The sequence below is a fragment of the Electrophorus electricus genome, chromosome 7 (genome assembly GCF_041902795.1).
Source record: "Electrophorus electricus isolate QZ-2024a chromosome 7, ASM4190279v1, whole genome shotgun sequence".
Taxonomy (NCBI): Eukaryota; Metazoa; Chordata; class Actinopteri; order Gymnotiformes; family Gymnotidae; genus Electrophorus; species Electrophorus electricus.
In genome coordinates, this window is record NC_137503.1 from 31859605 (window position 1) to 31878634 (window position 19030).

Genomic DNA, 19030 nt, shown 5'->3' on the forward strand with positions numbered 1-19030 from the left:
GAAGACGGCGGCTGCGTGTCCTGCGTATTTTAAAGGCAGCGTGTACAACGATGCACCGCCAGGTGGCGCCACGTATCTACCGACTCGTTCGTACATAGTCACGATCAATGAGAATCACCCTGAACGACTGAATACCAAATCTATCTATCTATTAAGGTGTGTTGATTATATCAATATTGAATATAGTAAAAAAATTGAGTATAGTAATATATTGATTACAGTGAACAGCGTTCAGGGTATTTGTGTTTATTTATCAAACATTTGGCTTTAGAGATACATAGAGAGCAAAACAATAACCTCTCAGACATTTTAGCAATACAAAATAAATGTGAAGCTCTTGATTATGATCCTTTAGATGGTCTGTGTGTATTTTGGTTTACTGTATACACAAATGCTTCACTATTAAATCCACTAAAATTGCTTCAGAAAAGTAAGAATATGAATGCTGAATTTAATACACAATGGCAACATTTCCAGAATTAGAAAAGTCTTTAATACAGGAAACTAAGCATAAAGAACTACCATTTAGCGAATTTAAATTTAGTGGAATCATCCCCACATCAGGCCTAAGCCTAAACTTAAATTTCCATTGGCATTGTAGTATAAGGATTAACCGTATGCATCACTGTTTTGAGACAGAGTTTCACCGCAGGGACGCTGGTAGCGGCAGGTAAGCCCTCAACCTTTCCAGCAGAGACGAGACACCCGAGAGCACGTCGGGCAGGCTGGCCCTGGTGTAGTAGGCAGCTGAGATCACGGCTGCGGCAGATGCCGTGAGGACAACGGGGAGGGCAGAGTGGCTCGGCTCCTGCACCGGGGCACTGCGTGTCTTCAGGGGCGTGGCCAAGCGCTCCCATTGGGTGAGGATGGCACGGCGAGCCCCCTCCCACCGGCCTGGCCCACGCAGCCGATACTGGTAGGGGGTGCAGGGACCAAAAAGGACCCTGAAACCTATGGCCGGATCCGTCAGAAGCAGCCACAGGATACTGGGGCGCACACCCACTTGGTCTGCTAACTCGTCCATGTAGGCCATATAGTCCACCTGGATCGTGTGTCTCTGAGAGGCCACGTACCTGAGCGAGGACGACAGAGTTATGGAGCTGCACACCATCATCATCATCGTCGTCTTCACATAGGGTGCCTTATTCTTGAATTGCTTATACAGTAGGTGGACGTTTTAACTCTGTATAACTTCCTCATGTGTAACTCTGTATTACCTCTTAGCCATGGTCTCCTTCTTGGCTTTGATGTCTTCTAGCATGGCACTCTGGGAAGGAAGCTTCTTCACTCCTATATGGCAACATGAAAAAAAATCTCAGTCACGCACATGCAATATAACTTTGTGGCCTGTTCGAGATTTCTGGCCTTCTGAAGGAACTGTCCCTTATTTTTATATTTCACTAATCTCACTTCTTTCCAACAGACAGGCAAACACAGCCTAGTCTAACCAAAAAAGTGCATTTCGCAACCTCCCGAATCTTTCACCTTTGAAGACACGCGTGGCCCAGCGAGCTTGCATCTCGGAGATGGGCATGATGGCTCCCAGGGGCTGGATGAGACCAATCACAGCCAGTGTGGGCTTGTCGAGGTCCGGTGGGAAGACGTATTTATACAGCGGCATCTTGTTCGCAGTTACGGACAGGACGTGAGCCGGGAGGAAGGGGAAGGAGAATGTGTAACCGGTGGCAAACACGACCAGGTCGATGTGGTCCTCAACCGTGCCGTCCTCGAAGACCACAGCAGAACCACGGAACTCCTTCACGTTGGGCTTCACCAGCACAGTGCCCGAGATGATGCGGTTGGGCAGCTCATCGTTCAATGTGGGATGCTCGCTGTATGCCCTGGGGAAGACAGACGGGACAACACGCACTCATCTACTCCATCCGGGGGTTTGTCTACTTCCCCTGCATGCAGAGCGACAAGATCTGTCTATTTTTGTAACGGGCGTTGAAATAACTTTTTTTGTACCACTGAAGGCAAATCAAAGATAACAAAAAAAGATTGTGTAATTAACAGCATGTAATTTGGGGTCCAGGCCAAATTCTCCATAAAGTGATTTTATGACTCTGTCTATTGTAAAGTGGAGCTGTTTCTACCTGTGTTTTGGCTTCAGACCGTACAGCTCATGGTTGAATCTTTTATTGAGAGACTTCTCCACCAGGTGTGAGATGACCGTGTGGGGAAAATAAGAAGCAAGAATTTGGTCCACCCTGGTGAAGGTCATGTCTAAGGGAATGCCCCTATACCCCACGCGGTTACGGATCCAGGAACCTTTCCTGGTGCTCAGGAAAACCTGCAAGGCCAGAGAGCATGTTTCCATGGAAACACTGATCATGGCAGCTCACGAAGATGTGACTGGTGAGTACAAAACATCCAGGTGTCCTTTTTGCTCAGAAAAAAAAAACCGATGCCGAAAATGGCGTGCCGAAGATGTAATGCAGGTACAAGGTCTGGAGCAAAGGGGGACACACCTGCTTGGTCATCCTGCTAAGCTCCACGGCGATGTCGCTTCCCGAGTTGCCGATTCCGATCACAACCGCCCTCTTGTGACGCCATTCCTCCGGAGTTTTGTAGTCCCGGCTGTGGAAGTATTTCCCTTTGAATGTGTCTATTCCTGAAGGGGACATGTGTTATCGTTTTATTATAGAGATTTATTTAACACAAACCTAGAACTGCACAACATATTGTTTATCATAATATTGGCCTTAGCAATACTTACATTGCAGAAGGCGACAAAGTGCAAATGTGCCCTTTAACAAATGACAACATTATTGTGTACTATGAACAAGACCGTTCTCTTATAAGTCATCATCATCAGTTTGTCCTTTAGTATACTGCAAGGCATATTCCAAACACAGTATGTAGCAATACAATCAATGTAGTATTTTGTCCAAATTGTGAAACTGTACACCCAAATGCTAGAGTGAATGCAGTGTTTGCTGGCATTTCTATAGAACTGGTTCCTGCTGCTGACTGATTGCCAATTAATGATCTAGTTTTAATGATCTAGATTTAGCAACCATTAATTATCAGTTTCCTTACACTGCTGTTAAGGAAGCCCATATGTTGGGTTTCTTAACATCAGATAGGCTTTTTAAGTCTTCAGCTGTTTTTTTTTTTTTTTAATGTCGATACTCATTTGAAAAAACATCATCTTCTTGATCTTGATGGATTTTGCTAAATCAGTTTTATTTCATAGTTTAGTTGTGCTTAAGATTCAATTTATGGACAGCTGATCTTTACTGTATGCTCTCCAGTTTTTTAACACAGAGCATAATGCAGATATCTTTCAATCACGTCCGGTCCTCACAGAGTATCCCCAAGCTATGGACGCTACAGAACAGTGTCCGTTTTATAAAATAGGGTCCATGCTGGTAAAAGCAAACAGTTTCTGAAATTAATGGATGCATTTAACAGATTTATAGGCCAACCCACCAAAACAGAATTATTCTTGAATAAACAGAGATGGTCAACTGATATATTGACACAGGGCTTAAACATTTGTTCCATGATGGTGTATTATTTAACTTTTAGTTACCAAATGTGGTGAGTGGGATAAAAAATTAAGCTTAATAAAAATTGCAGAGACATACACTATATTGCAAAAAGTATTCACTCATCTACCTTCGCATGCATATGAACTCGAGTGACACCCCAATCTGAATCCATAGGGTTTAACATTATGTCGGCCCACCCTTTGCAGCTATAACAGCTTCAACTCTTCTGGGAAGGCTTTCCACAAGGTTTAGGAGTGTGTATGGGAATATTTGACCATTCTTCCAGAAGCACATTTGTGAGGTCTCACACTGATGTTGGTCGAGAAGGCCTGGCTCGTAGCCTTCGCTGTAATTCATCCCAAAGATTCTCCTGGCAACCCCCAAATCCAGACTCGTCCATCCGATTTCCAGACGGAGAAGTGATTCGTCACTCCAGAGAACATGTCTCCACCGCTCTACAGTCCAGTGGTGGTGTGCTTTACACCACTGCATCCGACGCTTTGCATTGCTTGGTGATGTAAGGCTTGGATGCAGCTGCTCGGCCATGGAAACCCATTCCATGAAGCTCTCCATGCACTGTTCTTGAGCTAATCTGAAGACCATATGAAGTCTGTAGCGATTGACTCTGCAGAAACCTCTGCACACTATGCTCCTCAGCATCCGCTGACCCGCTCTATCATTTTACATGTCCTACCACTTCATGGCTGAGTTGCTGTCCTTCCCAATCGCTTCCACTTCGTTATAATACCACTGACAGTTGACTGTGGAATATTTAGTAGCGAAGAAATTTCATGACTGGACTTGTGGCATCCTATCACGGTACCACGCTGGAATTCACTGAGCTCCTGAGAGCAACCCATTCTTTCACAAACGTTTGTAGAAGCAGTCTGCATGCCTAGGTGCTTGGTTTTATACACCTGTGGCCATGGAAGTGATTGGAACACCTGAATTAAATTATTTGGATGGGTGAGTGAATACCTTTGGCAATATCGTGTATCAGCATATTCAAAAAGTCAGAGCAGTCAGATCTAGTTACACGGTTAAGATCACTGAGTACTCCACAGCATTAGCCATGCTTAAACCAACATACATTCATCCAAACTCAGCTGCCAGTTTCAGTCTGTGCTTCCATATCTATGAAAGGGACACGGCTGCCCTTAGACCTACTCTGTTAACGTTCATTCAGGTTACAATTCATATGTCTCCTTCAGTTGTTCACTCTGTACCGGTTTAGACTGTTGCAGCTCATCCAATATTGACATTATAAAGCACATTTACTAGGCCATCCTGCCTTACAATCACCGACAGATCTGGGCGGATATTGAACTACAGCTTAGCCTGCTGCTGCGCATGTCTTGACATGGAGAGCTCACATTGGGCTGTCTAGAGCTGCAGCGCTCAGATGTACAGCAACGTTGCACGTGATGAACGAGGAAGAATTTTTCGCAGCAACGTGGGCCATCCGATAGATGGTGCTGCTGTACCTGGGAAGTCTTTCAAGGGAAGGTTGGGGTGACAGTGGTGTCCGGTGCAGACCAGCACAGCGTCAAACACGTGTTTCTCTTTCTTCCCATCTCCGTCCTCCGTCTCTATATCCCACTGGCCAGATTGAGCGAAGTCTGATTTTGGAATGATATGCAGGACTTTTGTCTGAAACACACACACACACACACACACACACACACATTATTTAACTTTATCAGCAGTGGTCCCAAGATTAGCGTTAACATTTATCGCTCAGTGCAAACAGACAGCAGCACTGTGACCATGACTGCTGTCTCACCTGAAGGCGGACATAGCGCATGAGCTGGAAGCGTTCGGCATACAGGCGAAAATAATCCATGATGTACGTGTTATGCATATAGTTTGGAAAGTGGGCCGGAATCGGAAAATCACTGTAACACATCATCTCCTTTGACGTGTTGATGATCACGGAATGATAGATGCTGGCCCTGTCTGGTTCAGGATTCTCCTGGGGAGGGGAGGGGCGCGCACACACACACACACACACACACACACACTCCTAATCACTATCACAGTGTGGACAAAGTTTAAACTAAATACAGTTTCTCAAGTACAGGGTGTGACATTGACATGAATAACAGGGGGCAGTGTAGTGAAAACAGTAGTACAGCAGTGTAAACAGTGCAACAAACCTTAATACAATACATGCAATAATTTGTATGCAACACTAGCCAATAAACTACGCAAATCTCTAAACAGTAGATTAAACAACTACCAAGGTCAGGAAGAAGAGGACAGTTAGACTAGCTAGTATAAAGGAGGCTCATGGTGTGGGTGGAGAAGATCATGTGCACAGACTGAAGTAGGTACAGTTTAATCTCAAGTGAAAAGTTAATGGGTGCAAGAGTAGAACTGAGGCAGCAGTTCAGTTTGTCCCAAGGGTCCGTTTGACAGATCTGTTCAGCAGTCCAACTCCCTACTCCCTAACAACTTAAGTGAAGTATAGATTGAGCTGTATAGAGCAACAGGAAATAACAAGAGCTGCCTATCAGACAGCATTCGTGCAGTGCGAGAGGAAAGCAAACCATTCCATCCCACCTTAAACCTCCAGAGTCCTCCGATGTCATCGCTGCTCTCGAAACACACCGGTTCTAGACCCTCGTCCAAGCAGCACTTAATGCAGGCCAGCCCAGAGCTGCCTGCTCCGATCACGGCCACACGACGAGCCATCCTGGGATGTGTAAGGTGGAGTTTGGCAGAAGGGTAAAAGTATGGTTTAAAACACATCAGATATGAAGCTAAACAGCGATTAACCAGGTCTCTGACAGAAGGAGAATATGAACCAAACCTTTTTTCGATGAGAAGAACTACAGAGGTTCTTTGCAAGTAAGTGAACCGCCAAACGTACTTACTCCTTGACCTAACAAGTTTAAGCTGGCAACAAGTATGGAAATGATCTAATTATTATATTTATTTTAAAATATCGAACGTCAAAAATATCAAATTAACTTACACCTTGTTAAATATAGATCATGTATGCATTGACAAAACTTTAGAGCAATGCGTCAAGAAACACATTCCAATAACTCCACTAATGTGGTGTGTTTGAAGTAGGCGCCCTAGCATTAAAACACTGCAATACCAAATCTAATGATATTAACATCTGATCGACCCGCTTGGATTCAGGGTGCGGTAACATAACAGCGCGTTAAAAAGTGACATGGTCGGTAAAACAAAAATAGTCCCTGCAGTCTTACCTTGTACTGTAAGTATGAATACACCAATGAACCAGAATGCTGACGATATATAGCTACACTAAACACTTCCTGCACAACTCAAAGGACACGGGGAAGGACCGTGTTGAGCGTCCGTTCCCGTCAGAGTGGTGGCGGACTGTTGGTTATTGGTCACAGACGTTCTACCCTACAAAAAAGTGAAGGAAAAAAAGAAGTTACGACGAAAGAAAAGGGGCGGGGTTCCAAGACAGCGCAACAAAAATCGGTTTTAGATTACAGCCGCTTGCAGGTCTTCTCGGCCTAGTTTGATATTACGGTAGTTCGGGGGTAGACTGGTTAGTGTTGAGTTGTTTGCACTAATCTCTTGCATTTCAGTAGGCAGAGCCAGTGTGTAGAGGATTAAAGGTTTCATAAGAACACTTTGCAAACGGGTGTGTACTGTCTAAACTACTGGGCCTACGGTCATTGACAGTAGCTACTAGAAAACATGTCCATTATTGGTGCTCTGCAATAAACATAAACCCTTCTTTCATTGTTAAAATGCTCAAGGACGTGTATCATTTGAATTGACCAAAACCCCCATGTGATGTGTAAGGCAATTAAAGCTAGTAAGAGTTTCACGTCTCTGATAACTCGGTTCAGCGTTGTACTACATTTTTAAACTACCCTTTCCTTTTCTAGATTCAGGCCGGTTATTCTGAGCTCGCACGTAGGGTCAAAGAAACCTGTATATCTGTTTGTATTTATCACGATTAACATCTGATCAGTTTTTTTTTTTTGTTTTTTTTTTTTTTTTTTTTTGGATAAAAGTGTCAGCTAAATGCCATAAATGTAGCAAAGAGCAACAAACTGCATTCTCTGTGTCTGCTTTCTTACCAGAGTACCACTGTGGTGAGAGATTCCACATCAGGCTACACTGATATCACTACTCAACAGTAAGAACCACATGCACCTAATAATTTAATTGCACTTTGTGCATATGACAATAAAAGCGTGGTAAAAAGTGATCCATCATGAGACACAAAAGGTTAATCCAAGGTAGCTGGCTCAGTAATGAATCCTCCATAGTGAGACAAACAATAGATTCTGTGTTTGTGTTGGCAAAAAGTTCAGTAACAATTTCAAACAACAGAAGAATGAACGATATGACACTTTATTATGATTTAGATGAGAATAAGATCATATTAGGATACATTTATGGAGAAATCCAGATGTTTTGAAACAACCTTTTTCTCACAAGTGTATCAGGCCAATCAAACTCCTGTCTGTTTAAACATTGGATATCTAGCTTGATTTTAAGATTATAAAATATATTTCATGTTTAGCTGCAGACTTCCCCACCTAATTCAAGTCATTTCTGACCCCCTCCCCCCGAGTCTGATGATAAACCAGTGGACTGCTCTTATGACCTTGTGGCTGTCACAAGCAGCACTCTGCACTACAGCTTGTAGCATTAAGTTCATACTGTGATATTGTTATCCCAAATTTCCTTATTGGTTATATATATATATATATATATATATATATATATATATATATATATATATATATATATATATTTTTTTTTTTTAAATTTGAAAATAACATTGTGAATAGTAACCTTGCAGTACTCTATAGCCCTAAATATATTAAGCTCTTTCTCCTGTAGCACCAAAGCTGCAGTCCTGATATGGCTGTGGGTCAGACGACATCAGCCTACAGAATCTGGTCTTCTGCAGGTAAATATTGTTTGAGTGTCCTTTGTTAGTCATCTAGATTTTTTGCCTGCATCTAGATTTTGCCTGAAAACAAAGGTTGCCAGTGTAATGGTCCTTTCATAAAATGGGATGATAAGCCTCTAAAAGTTGTAAAAGTAGATGTGTAGCATCTGAACATTATAAAATTAGCTGAAAATGCAGGCAAGTTATCAGCAGTCTCCTGCCTCATGGATTAACACATATGGAAACATAGGCTATAAATGCACTTTGGATCTAATATGCTATAAAATATACTGCACATTTGGCAAGAGTGTGCAAAAGCTTCCACATCATTATTTTTTCGAATGCACCAGAACTACCGTGTCATACTGTCTAGACCCAGTAAAGAGCACTTTATTTCTTGCCACCATCTCCCCCCTTCTACCATGACCCCAGGGTTTAGGTGAAGCTATACCACCTGCTGATGCCAACAAAGGTCATCTCTGCAATCTGATTCTGAAGAAAGGTTGGATTTCTCCTCTGGAACACAATGGCAGCAAAAATCAACAAAGCCCCTCCAGCCAGACCCCAGCCGAAAAGGCCAGAGGGTTTGGGCTCCGGAATGGGGCGTGTTTTTAGGGGCGTGACCAAGCGCTCCCATTGGGTGAGGATGGCCTGGCGAGCCCCCTCCCACCGACCTGGCCCATTCAGTCGAAACTGGTACGGGGTGCAGGGGCCAAACAGGACACGCAAACCTATGGCAGGGTCCGTCAGGAGCATCCACAGGACGTTAGGATAAACACCCACTTCCTTTGCTAGTGAATCTATGTAAGGCAAATACTCCCTCTCAACTGCAGCCTTCTTGGAACAAGAGTACCTGTAAATGGTCAAAAGACAGGTGACAAGGTAAAAGAATATGAAGTGTTAGTGAAGGAAACAGAAAGAAAGGCCTGTAGTAACTGGTCTAGAGACAAAAATAATGTTGATTTTGAAAATGTAAAGAAAACCTTACTTTTTCACATTTTCCTTCCATTCTTTCTCAGTAATTTTATGCATTGTTGCCAAAGGAGGAAGATGGATCAGTCCTTAATGAAAAGTGATAGAACATGATGAGGGTATCAGAAAAAGTCATATATCTTTGACTGTTTGTTTATATTATAGGCTTGAGGGTAACCTTGAGGGCTAACATCTCTTACATAGCATTTTTGTTCATATTATATTGCATTCAGAAACATTTACCCAGGTTTTATTTATCTATTTAAAAAATGTTTTTACACCTATAACCTATGAAACTGATCATGACATGATCAGACATCTTACATGAGAAGTTTCTGAATATCAAAACCAAACACTGGACTTTGAATCCAATTTTTACTCCTAGGTTTAAGTACTGGAACAATTATTATAACATAACTGGGTATCGTCTGGATCTGTGGCGAAAAGAAGGGAGAAAATCTGTGGCACCTAGACCTCGAAGGCTATGTTCTGAATATCTGTGTTCTAAAAGGTACTACCAATGATGACAAATTCCAGGGTAGGATCTGGATTCAAGTTCTGAAGTTGAATCCCTCTGTCTTACACTTCTCTTCCCCACTCACCAGCTCATGAGCTGGAGTGAGCAGCACTACTCCTGGACTAAGACTGGAAAACACTGTTATTACGTGTTTTGAAAAATCAGGCCCCGTCATGGTCTGGTTTGTTGTAGAATACCTGCGAATACTCTAGCAGCCCATCGTGCCTGCATCTCCATCACGGGCATTTGGGGTCCTGTAACGTTGATCATCCCCAGGACGGCCAGCGTGGGGCGCTCTAGGGACAGAGGGAAGACTCTTTTGTAGAGCCTCATCTCTCCCTCGGGACTGCTGGTCAACGACGGCGGCAGGAACGGGAAGGTGGCCTTGTATCCCGTGCAGAATACCACTACATCAATCCCTTCTTCTGTCACTCCATTGTCAAAGACGACCCTCGAGCCTCGAAACTCGCGTATGTTTGGCTTTATCTGCAGCACCCCCTGGAGGATGCACACTGGCAGGTCATCATTAATCACAGGTCGCTGGTCGAGTATCCTGTAATGGAGAAACCTTTGGCTACTAGTGTGTTCTGTTTAGCTTTAGCTACAGTTGCTTTTATATGGGAGACAAAGTTCTTGCTTTGTATTTGATCTGGGAGAATCCCATCACAATTGCATTAGAGACTTTCAGGAAAGCAATTTTCTTCCTCATTTGTGGTGGTATTTATTTATTCAGCTCCGCTTGGCACCTGTGCCTGGGCTGCAGTCCATACAGCCTGTGGTCATATTTCTGGTTGTAGGCTCTCTCCTCCATCCAGCTGAGCAGGGCTCGGGGAAGGAGGTGGAGAAGCAGGGAATTCAAGCGTCTTATCAACATAATGTCCAGAGGTAGGCCGTTGCCAGCCAAACGGCCCACCACCCACGCTCCTTCACGGGTGCTCAGGAAGGTCTCGGGTGAAGAGAAACACAGCAAAGAGGTTATTGTTGAATGAGAGAAACTTTAGTGCACAAGTTTCGCTGCATCTGTAGGTACAAATACCAAACAATACTGACACACTTCCGAAAAGGAAAAAGGGAAGTGAAAGTTAGCACGCTGACACAACCAACAGTAGATGCAACCGAATTATAGCTATGGTTAGCTGCAAAGACGTCAAATTGCAAACTAGCTGATTGGAATTCTTGATTAGCTGTGGACTAACTTAGTCAGAGGCAATTTTCAAATTTTGATTTCAGTTCAGATTAGGATCGTGCAAACTAACCCATGAGGTTTGCGTTATGGAGTTTGTGTTGATGTGTGCTTTGATTCAGCTTACCATCTGTGCCACTCTACTGATCTCTACAGCAATGTCTCCTCCAGAGTTGCCCATCCCAACAACCACCACACGTTTCCCACGGAATAGTTCTGCATCCTTATATTCCCAACTATGGCAGCATTTTCCTGAGAATGTGTCTATGCCTGGAGCAGGAAAAGAGGAATTATAGCAAAATCCATTGGATTTGAGAGGGGATGGTCTGCAGAGAAACAGTGCTGTGAGTGTACCTGGGAATGCTGAGAGAGGCATGAAGGGGTGTGTGAAGTGTCCAGAACATACGAGCACCCCATCAAACGTGTGAGTTTCTTTGAGTCCATCTTTGTTCTCAGTTACAACCTCCCACTGTCCTGAGAGAGAGAAGTCAGGTCTTGGTCTCACACTGTGCACTGTAGTCTAAAACACACATACACACACACAGTCATTGAATATAAACACTGATATATCTAAAGCTTTATGATTCATATCAACATCTGATTCATATCAACATCACTGCAGATACAAAAACAAAACAAAGCAACTGCAAAATCTGCAACCTGTACTCGGCTGCCATATGTGTACGTGACTGTTTAAACAGAGAAAGGTGAAAACCTGGAAGTGAATGTGTTTGAGTAGCTCAAAGTGCTCAGCGTAGAGCCGCAGGTAGTCCAGCAGGCGTGAGTGGTGTAAGTAGTTGGGGTAGTGCGCCGGCATGGGGAAGTCGCTGAAACACATCATCTCTTTGGAGGTGTTGGAGAACAGGGAGCGGTAGACACTGGAGCATCCAGCCTCTGGAGTCTCCTGAATACGCAGGGAAGCACAGAAACACAGGCAAGGACTAACGGGCAGGACACGTATGGATAACAAGCAGGACACGTAGGGATAACGGGCAGGACACGTAGGGCTAACGGGCAGGACACGTAGGGCTAACGGGCTGGACACGTAGGGATAACAATTAGGACACATAGGGTTAACGGGCAGGACACGTAGGGATAACAATTAGGACACATAGGGTTAACGGGCAGGACACGGGATAACAATTAGGACACATAGGGTTAACGGGCAGGACACGTAGGGTTAACGGGCAGGACACGTAGGGCTAACTGGCAGGACACATAAGGTCCTCTGCTGTCTCCAAACAACAGTGGGGCCTCTTCTACTTCATGCTCTATAAAATAGAAAGGTTGGAAATATTTTACGTTCTTAGAGTTGCTCTGTCATTTTGTGAAATCTTATTATTATTAAGAATAAATGTACCTTAACATAATAATGTTGATACCAACAACATTGCTCTGAATTCTTCAGTTTTGGCCCCAATATGACTGCTAAAAACTATATGAATACAAATTGTATTTACCTAAGTTATAAAAAAAAGTACAGGTACATCAAATGATGACACATTTTGTGGTATAGATTCCAAGTCTCTAACATTGTACTAGACACCATTTTTCATAATTCTATTAATTCTATTCATAATTCATTGGATATACTTGTTTTATTGTTCCTAGAGGTGAAAACACTGCCTCAATATCTGATCTGAACACTCTGAATAAATTAGCCATCCCCTTTTTCTTTGAGTTCAGATGTTACATATGAAAAGGCGATGGGATATCGTTTACACATGCCCAGAAGTTTATCTTCCTGAAAGCAACCGCTCTCTTTAGGATTGGAAAACACGACAGGACATTTCATACATGACATTATGCAGGATGCATGTATTGCAATTACTTAGTTAAGTCTACCTGCAAGGTAAGGGAAGCACCTGATGGTAATTTGCATAATCAAGAGCTGGAAATGTCCTCTTAATTTTAGTTGGGCATCGCACTGGTTAACTATATTGCTCCAGCAAAAGCATCCCACCTTAAACCTCCAGAGTCCTCCGATGTCATCGCTGCTCTCGAAACACACCGGTTCTAGACCCTCGTCCAAGCAGCACTTAATGCAGGTCAGCCCACAGCTGCCTGCTCCGATCACGGCCACACGGCGAGCCATCGCGGGGACCTGAGAACCAGGGATGCCAGAATCTCACAACCAATAGAACTATGCATCGTAAGAAAGTATAGTTTTAGGGAAGGTGAGTTCTTTTTCAGATACCCAATTTATGATTATTATACGCTTTATGTTCTCTGGTCAAGGCAGGGGATACTGTGGCTCTCCTGTATTGATTTTGCCTACAACTAACATTTCTAATTATCTTTATCTCACGCTTCAGGCATAATGAAACTTTTCAATGAAAACAGATATCCAACAAAACTGTCCAACACACTAAAATGAAAATAAATATTTATTATTTATACTGTATTCTTATAGTTTAAAGGCATTCCTCAAACGAATCAAACAACTCAAGACCAAACTAAAAGACCAATCAATAAAGTTCATAAAACAACTATGCAACTAAAAAAACTGTAAACAATTCCAGCATTTTGCTTTCAAACAACGTGAAGAAAGGAAGGGAAATACACACGTTTCTTTCCCCACAGGGCTACATAAAGAAAGATTTCATTCATTGGCCTCTAATCTACCAGCGCAGTGAGTCTAGAAGCTATAATGCAGTAGGGGTCTATCTAGTTCAGAAACCAAAGCCACCAAGATGCTCATGTGGAATAACTGACTGTTTTAAGCCATTTTGTAAATGTTTTAATAATGGAGGACTATTACACATATTCCGAAATGTAGATCAAGCAATATATTCAGTGGAATCAAGAATGTTGCTGCCAAGAATTCCAGGAAAATAAGCCAGGAATTCCAGAGGGAAGAGGCCTACGGATGGGCGGTATTTCCAAGTTGTCCCAAGATGCCTAAAAGCAACAGGGGATAAAACTGTAGGGTTTCCATTGGCCTCAGTACGGACAAAGCAGAAACTTGCGATTAAATTGTGATAATGAGCCTGGAAGTGCAGATGCCCCCAGATTTCAGTCTCTTTCTGACTTTTTAAAAGAGCAGGTGCTTTTCCACATGGTGAGACAGACAGAGTGGAGTTCTCGTCTCCTTTGAAGTGTGTGGGAAATCCGTACATGCACGCCTGCTGCCTTCATCCTGCCTTCCTCTCATGTTTGTTGGAGCATGAACACAGAATGTTCTTAACAAAACAGCAGCAGGATGACGTGCGAGGAGCACAGAGATGCTCTCGCTGGGAGACTTTGGATTGACTTGATTCATTGGAGGACGAGAACAGAGGTGACGCATCCTGTTGCGGATGCAGATGTCCGGTTGCTGCCTTTGGAAGCAGATGAGTCAGAAGGAAACATCATGCTGTAGTTTGCATCACAAACCCAAGAGATTCACAACAGTGAGTTTGGTGGGACACAAAGCAAGATGGTACCATTCTTTGTTTATGAAGGTGAGAGAGGCCCACATGACCTGCTGACAGGACAGCAGGAAGAGGCCATTCACACCTTGCTGGACACCTCACTGCTTAAAGAGCACAGCTGTAGATCAGTCACACGCAGCTGTTAAATTGGACTGCAGGTATTGCTTGCTTGATGTGAAGATTCTTTTAATATGGGGGGAAGGGGGAGGAGTTTTTCATTTGAAATGTACTGATGTCTTAAAGGGACCTGTGTTTAGAGAAAGAGTAGCTATAGGGAAGACAAGAAGTCCAGCAGACAGAATGAGGGGTACAGTTATGTGCAAAAATAATAGCAGTGTGTTTAAAACAGCTGAGAAAAAGCTCAATCTTCATAACAGCATTTATTTCCATATACACAAAGGCACTGGGAGCGCTGCACATTCAATTCCAAATGAAAACATGAACGAGATATCAATTTTTAAACTGAAAATGAAGAAAAAAGAATAATGGGCTGTTAAAAAAAAATGTCTTAATTTACAAATTTGAAAATGTACAGTATAAACTGAAAGTTGTTTACAGAGTTAGATTTTCTGTTGATCACTGAACTAATATTTAGTTGTATAACCTTTATTTTTGACAGTTGCTTTACATCTGTGTGGCCTGGAGTCAACTAACATCTGACACCTGCGAACAGATATTCCATCTGACTGGACTACATTCTACAGTTCTTCTGCATTCTTGGGTTTTGCATCAAAAACAGCATTTTTTTTAATGTCACTCCACAAATTCTCAATCGGATTGAGGTCTGGGGATTGGGCTGGCCACTTCATAACATCAATCTTGTTGGTCTGGAACCAGGATGTTGCCCGCTTGCTGGTGTTTTTGGGGTCGTTGTCCTGCTGAAACGCCCATTTCAAGGGCATTTCTTCTTTAGCATAATGCAACATGACCTCTTCCAGTATTTTGATATTCAAACTGGTCCATGGTGCCTGGTATGCGATAAACGGGTCCGACTCCAAAGTATGAGAAACATCCCCAAACCGTTGTGCTTGCACCTCCATGTTTTGCAGTCTTCACAGTGTACTGTTGCTTGAGTTCAGTGTTTATGGGTCGTCTCACAAACTGTCTGTGGCCTTTAGACCCAATAAGAACAATCTTGCTCTCATCTGTCCATAGAATGTTGCACCACTCCTCTTTAGGCCAGTCAATGTGTTCTTTGGCATACTAACCTCTTCAACATGTCTTTTTTTCAGCAATGGTACTTTACGAGGGTTTCTTGCAAATAGTTTGGCTTCACGTAGGCGTCTTCTGATTGTTGCAGTACTCACAGGGAACTGAAGATCTTCTTTGATTTCCCTGGAGTTGATCATTGGATGCTTCTTTGCCATTCTTGTTATTCTGTGATCTACGTTGATGGTAGCATTTCTTTTCCTACCACGTGTTTCGGGTTTTGTTTGGCATTTTAAAGCATTTGAGATCAGTTTAGCTGAGCCAATTATTTTCTGCACTTCTTTGTGTTTTCTCCTCTCCAATCAACTTCTTGATCAAAGTTCTTTCTCCTCCTCCCCCCCCATGTTATTATCTTTTCTGCCAAAATCAGTAATTAAATACATTAGTGATGTAAGACTGCTATTATTTTGCACATAACTGTATAACAGTTACCAGCAAACACAGATGTCCAAGATCCAGATGTTCAGAGACCCATCATATGAGCCTGAATTAATGGAAACAACTAGACACTAGAACTAGAAAGATCTTTTTATATGATTTTGCCAGTGGGAACAAAGCAGGTACTGATGTGTATGGAGTTGCTTTGATCAGTTGATGGATAAGACTCCTCAAGACCAGAACTGAGGATGAACTAAGACAGGAGAACACTGCTGCTAGACACCCATCTGCTGCTGGACACGTGATGCTTCCGTATACAGACTACCCAAATAAGGAGTCAGAGGGGAACAAACTAGAGTGACACTTGGGACAGAAGAGAGGGCAGGACACAAAATGGCCATGCTTCCATAATAGACCCCTAATTACAGCTGCCCCGTCCCATCCCGAAACACGACAGGACCAGAACTGGGCTGACTATCGGAATTGGGAATTGGGAGCAATCCTGTGGACATCATCTCCTCTGCCAAGTTATGATCTATAACCGCGGAGAGTTTGTTTAAACAGGAAGAGCCCCTTCTGCTCGCTGTGCTGATATTGAACCAGAACTCCTTCTTGCCATTTGTCTAGTTTTCATTAAAGGCTTACATAGCAGACAGTTATTAAAACAAAAACCAGTGAGGATCTGCAAATCAAGCGCTCAGCTTTACAAACCCATTCAGCTCACTGCAGTAAGTCTCATCTATCATGAAAAGACTACAAATTGTGAAATAAACACTCTGAAAATGTAGTACTCTACATCAAAGGAAAAAGCCAACAAGCAGTAATGTTGCAAAATGTGCAAATGTTACTCCTCTTTTACAATCAGTACAATGTGCCATAATTTACATCGCCTTATGTGAGCAGCAAGATCTTAAGAATATAACATTTCTAAGGAAATTGGATGGTGGTACTTACCCTTTAGACGATAGTCAAATACCTTTACTGTCTTCTGTCAGAACGGTCGACAATCAAATCAAAGTGGTACGATCAAAGGACTGTGTGAACTTTACCCTTGCTAACGTGTAATCTGGGCTTTTCAAGAATATGGGAAAAGTAGGTTAAGATTCAAAGTGTAACCATGTGCCATGAAGTAATTTAGCTATGCAGCAAAAGATTGACTAGCAAACAAAAAACAATTCCTTTCACCAACTCTGTTGAATCTGTTGAGTTCATCACACCCATACTTTATTTATTTGCCCTAGACCTAATGGACTGATTCCAGAGCTGCTACTAAGAGAAACAAACACCAGCAGGCTGGGGGAGGGGTTAAATAAGTTGAAGGGGTGTGGCCAGGTTTTTGCTGGATGATGTCAATGCAACATTCCTAAGTAAGACCTGCAGGGCAATAGTACGCAATATGACCAGTATTGGGTTACAGCAGAGGAAGGAACAGTCACAACTCAAGTGCAGAAAATGTCCCAGGTTTATTCTGCATGGGCTGTGTTTGTTTTGGGTGCTGGGTTCCTGCTGCGCTAATTAAATCCTGTGCTTACACATGTTCCACTCTACTATGCTTACTATAGGTGTGTTCATATTCATTATTATGTATTCATTACACTTATTTGTAACTACAAACATATTATTTGTCTCTTGACCAGAATGCAGGCACTCTCATTTTTATTGTTGCACTTTTCTGAGCTTTAAAACAAAACCCTCAATGCCACCTTGTGGCCAGAGACTGTCATGTGATGGACCAGGAAAAGCACTGACAGTGGGTTCTAACAGAGGCATTATGATCTTTAACTGAACAGTGGCGTTCAACACATTGAATCTGTAACTGGCTACCATCAGTTGTGCATGGCAACAGATAAGCTATAGAATCTAACTGTAAACATGTTAAACACCGGTAAACTGTAAGCACCTACAAGCCAGGTGTTTTTAACAAAGTAGCTGTTGACTGTATGTATTAGTGTATATATGTGGTCATTTCATCTTTAATTTATTTTTTTTTTTACTGAAGATCTACACATGTGGACTTCTCTCGCTTAGAATCAGAACACAACAGATTCAAGAAAGCAGATGGAAAGATGTCATGCATCACTGAGTTGATTCAGGGGGAGAATATTATATGGAATTATTCAGACTGGCGAGAAGTCTTCAACGTTTTCACCTGAGGTTTACTATCTTTAACCAAGAAGAGCAGCTCAGAAAGTTTAAAAACATAGAAGGATTTTAGTCTTGATTCCAATACCAAGCTTAAATGCTTTTTGCTGATGGAACAGGCAAAGTCTAGGGATGAGGAGCAGGAAATCTTTCACGCATCAAAACCTCCAGAGAGCAAGTGTGTGTTCTTAGTGGCAGACGCAGCTGAAAAACAGCGGAGGACAAAGTTCATGTGGATGAAGAGAAGAATGTTACACAGGTATTCCCTAGGAGATAAAACACTTCACATAGATATCGTGGCTGTATTTTTTTCAGAAATTAACCTCTATAGATTTGAGTACCAAAACCTATATACCAATTGCACTGAAGTAACATCGAATCACATTGCCAAGAGTAAAGAAATACTGTATGCCATTTACTTTAAACTACATTACATTTACAGCATTTAGCCGACACTTTTATCCAAAATTATGACTGAGTACAACTTGAGGGTTAAGGATCTTGCTCAGGGGCCCAACAGTGGCAACTTGCTAGCAGTGGGGCTTGAACTGGCAACCTTCGGATTACAAGTTGAGTACCTTAACCACTGACCTACCACTACCAAAACATGTTGCCAAGGGCCACCACGACTCTCTGAATGGCATACATTCCATTTCATCCCCAAGTGTCACAAACTGTCTTCCAGTTAATTCTTAGTACTAGTTTAAAGTGTTTTTTCCCCTCAAAACTACCTGGCAATATGACATGCTGAGCAATAATGCATTAGTCAGGTGAATAAATTATTAGAGATCCGCTCCCTTTCATGTCTGTCATCATCAA

General features: G+C 42.6%; 2 protein-coding genes across 4 annotated transcripts; both read right to left on the reverse strand.

Moving 5' to 3' along the window:
* Window positions 1-230: 230 nt before the first annotated feature.
* Window positions 231-7694, reverse strand: LOC113587373 (flavin-containing monooxygenase 5-like). Its single transcript, XM_027026017.3, has 9 exons — window positions 6719-7694; window positions 6060-6192; window positions 5281-5469; window positions 4982-5147; window positions 2472-2614; window positions 2097-2293; window positions 1486-1841; window positions 1218-1290; window positions 231-1073 (listed from the first exon to the last, which is right to left on the reverse strand). The coding sequence occupies exons 2-9, from the start codon at window positions 6189-6191 to the stop codon at window positions 644-646; spliced, it is 1686 nt and encodes a 561-aa protein (XP_026881818.2). The 5' UTR covers window position 6192; window positions 6719-7694; the 3' UTR covers window positions 231-643.
* Window positions 7695-7836: 142 nt separating this feature from the next.
* Window positions 7837-17343, reverse strand: LOC113587371 (flavin-containing monooxygenase 5-like). Of its 3 annotated transcripts, none has more exons than XM_027026010.3 (9): window positions 17024-17343; window positions 13033-13173; window positions 11785-11973; window positions 11424-11589; window positions 11197-11339; window positions 10633-10832; window positions 10084-10439; window positions 9386-9458; window positions 7837-9250 (listed from the first exon to the last, which is right to left on the reverse strand). In XM_027026010.3, the coding sequence occupies exons 2-9, from the start codon at window positions 13162-13164 to the stop codon at window positions 8833-8835; spliced, it is 1677 nt and encodes a 558-aa protein (XP_026881811.2). In that variant the 5' UTR covers window positions 13165-13173; window positions 17024-17343; the 3' UTR covers window positions 7837-8832. The 3 variants fall into 3 exon arrangements, with proteins under 3 accessions (XP_026881811.2, XP_081573695.1, XP_035380584.1); XM_081717569.1 differs by lacking the exon at window positions 17024-17343 and adding an exon at window positions 12430-12504 and having other exon boundaries at window positions 11785-12340; window positions 13033-13169; XM_035524691.2 differs by lacking the exon at window positions 17024-17343 and having other exon boundaries at window positions 11785-12340.
* Between the last annotated feature and the right edge of the window lie 1687 nt (window positions 17344-19030).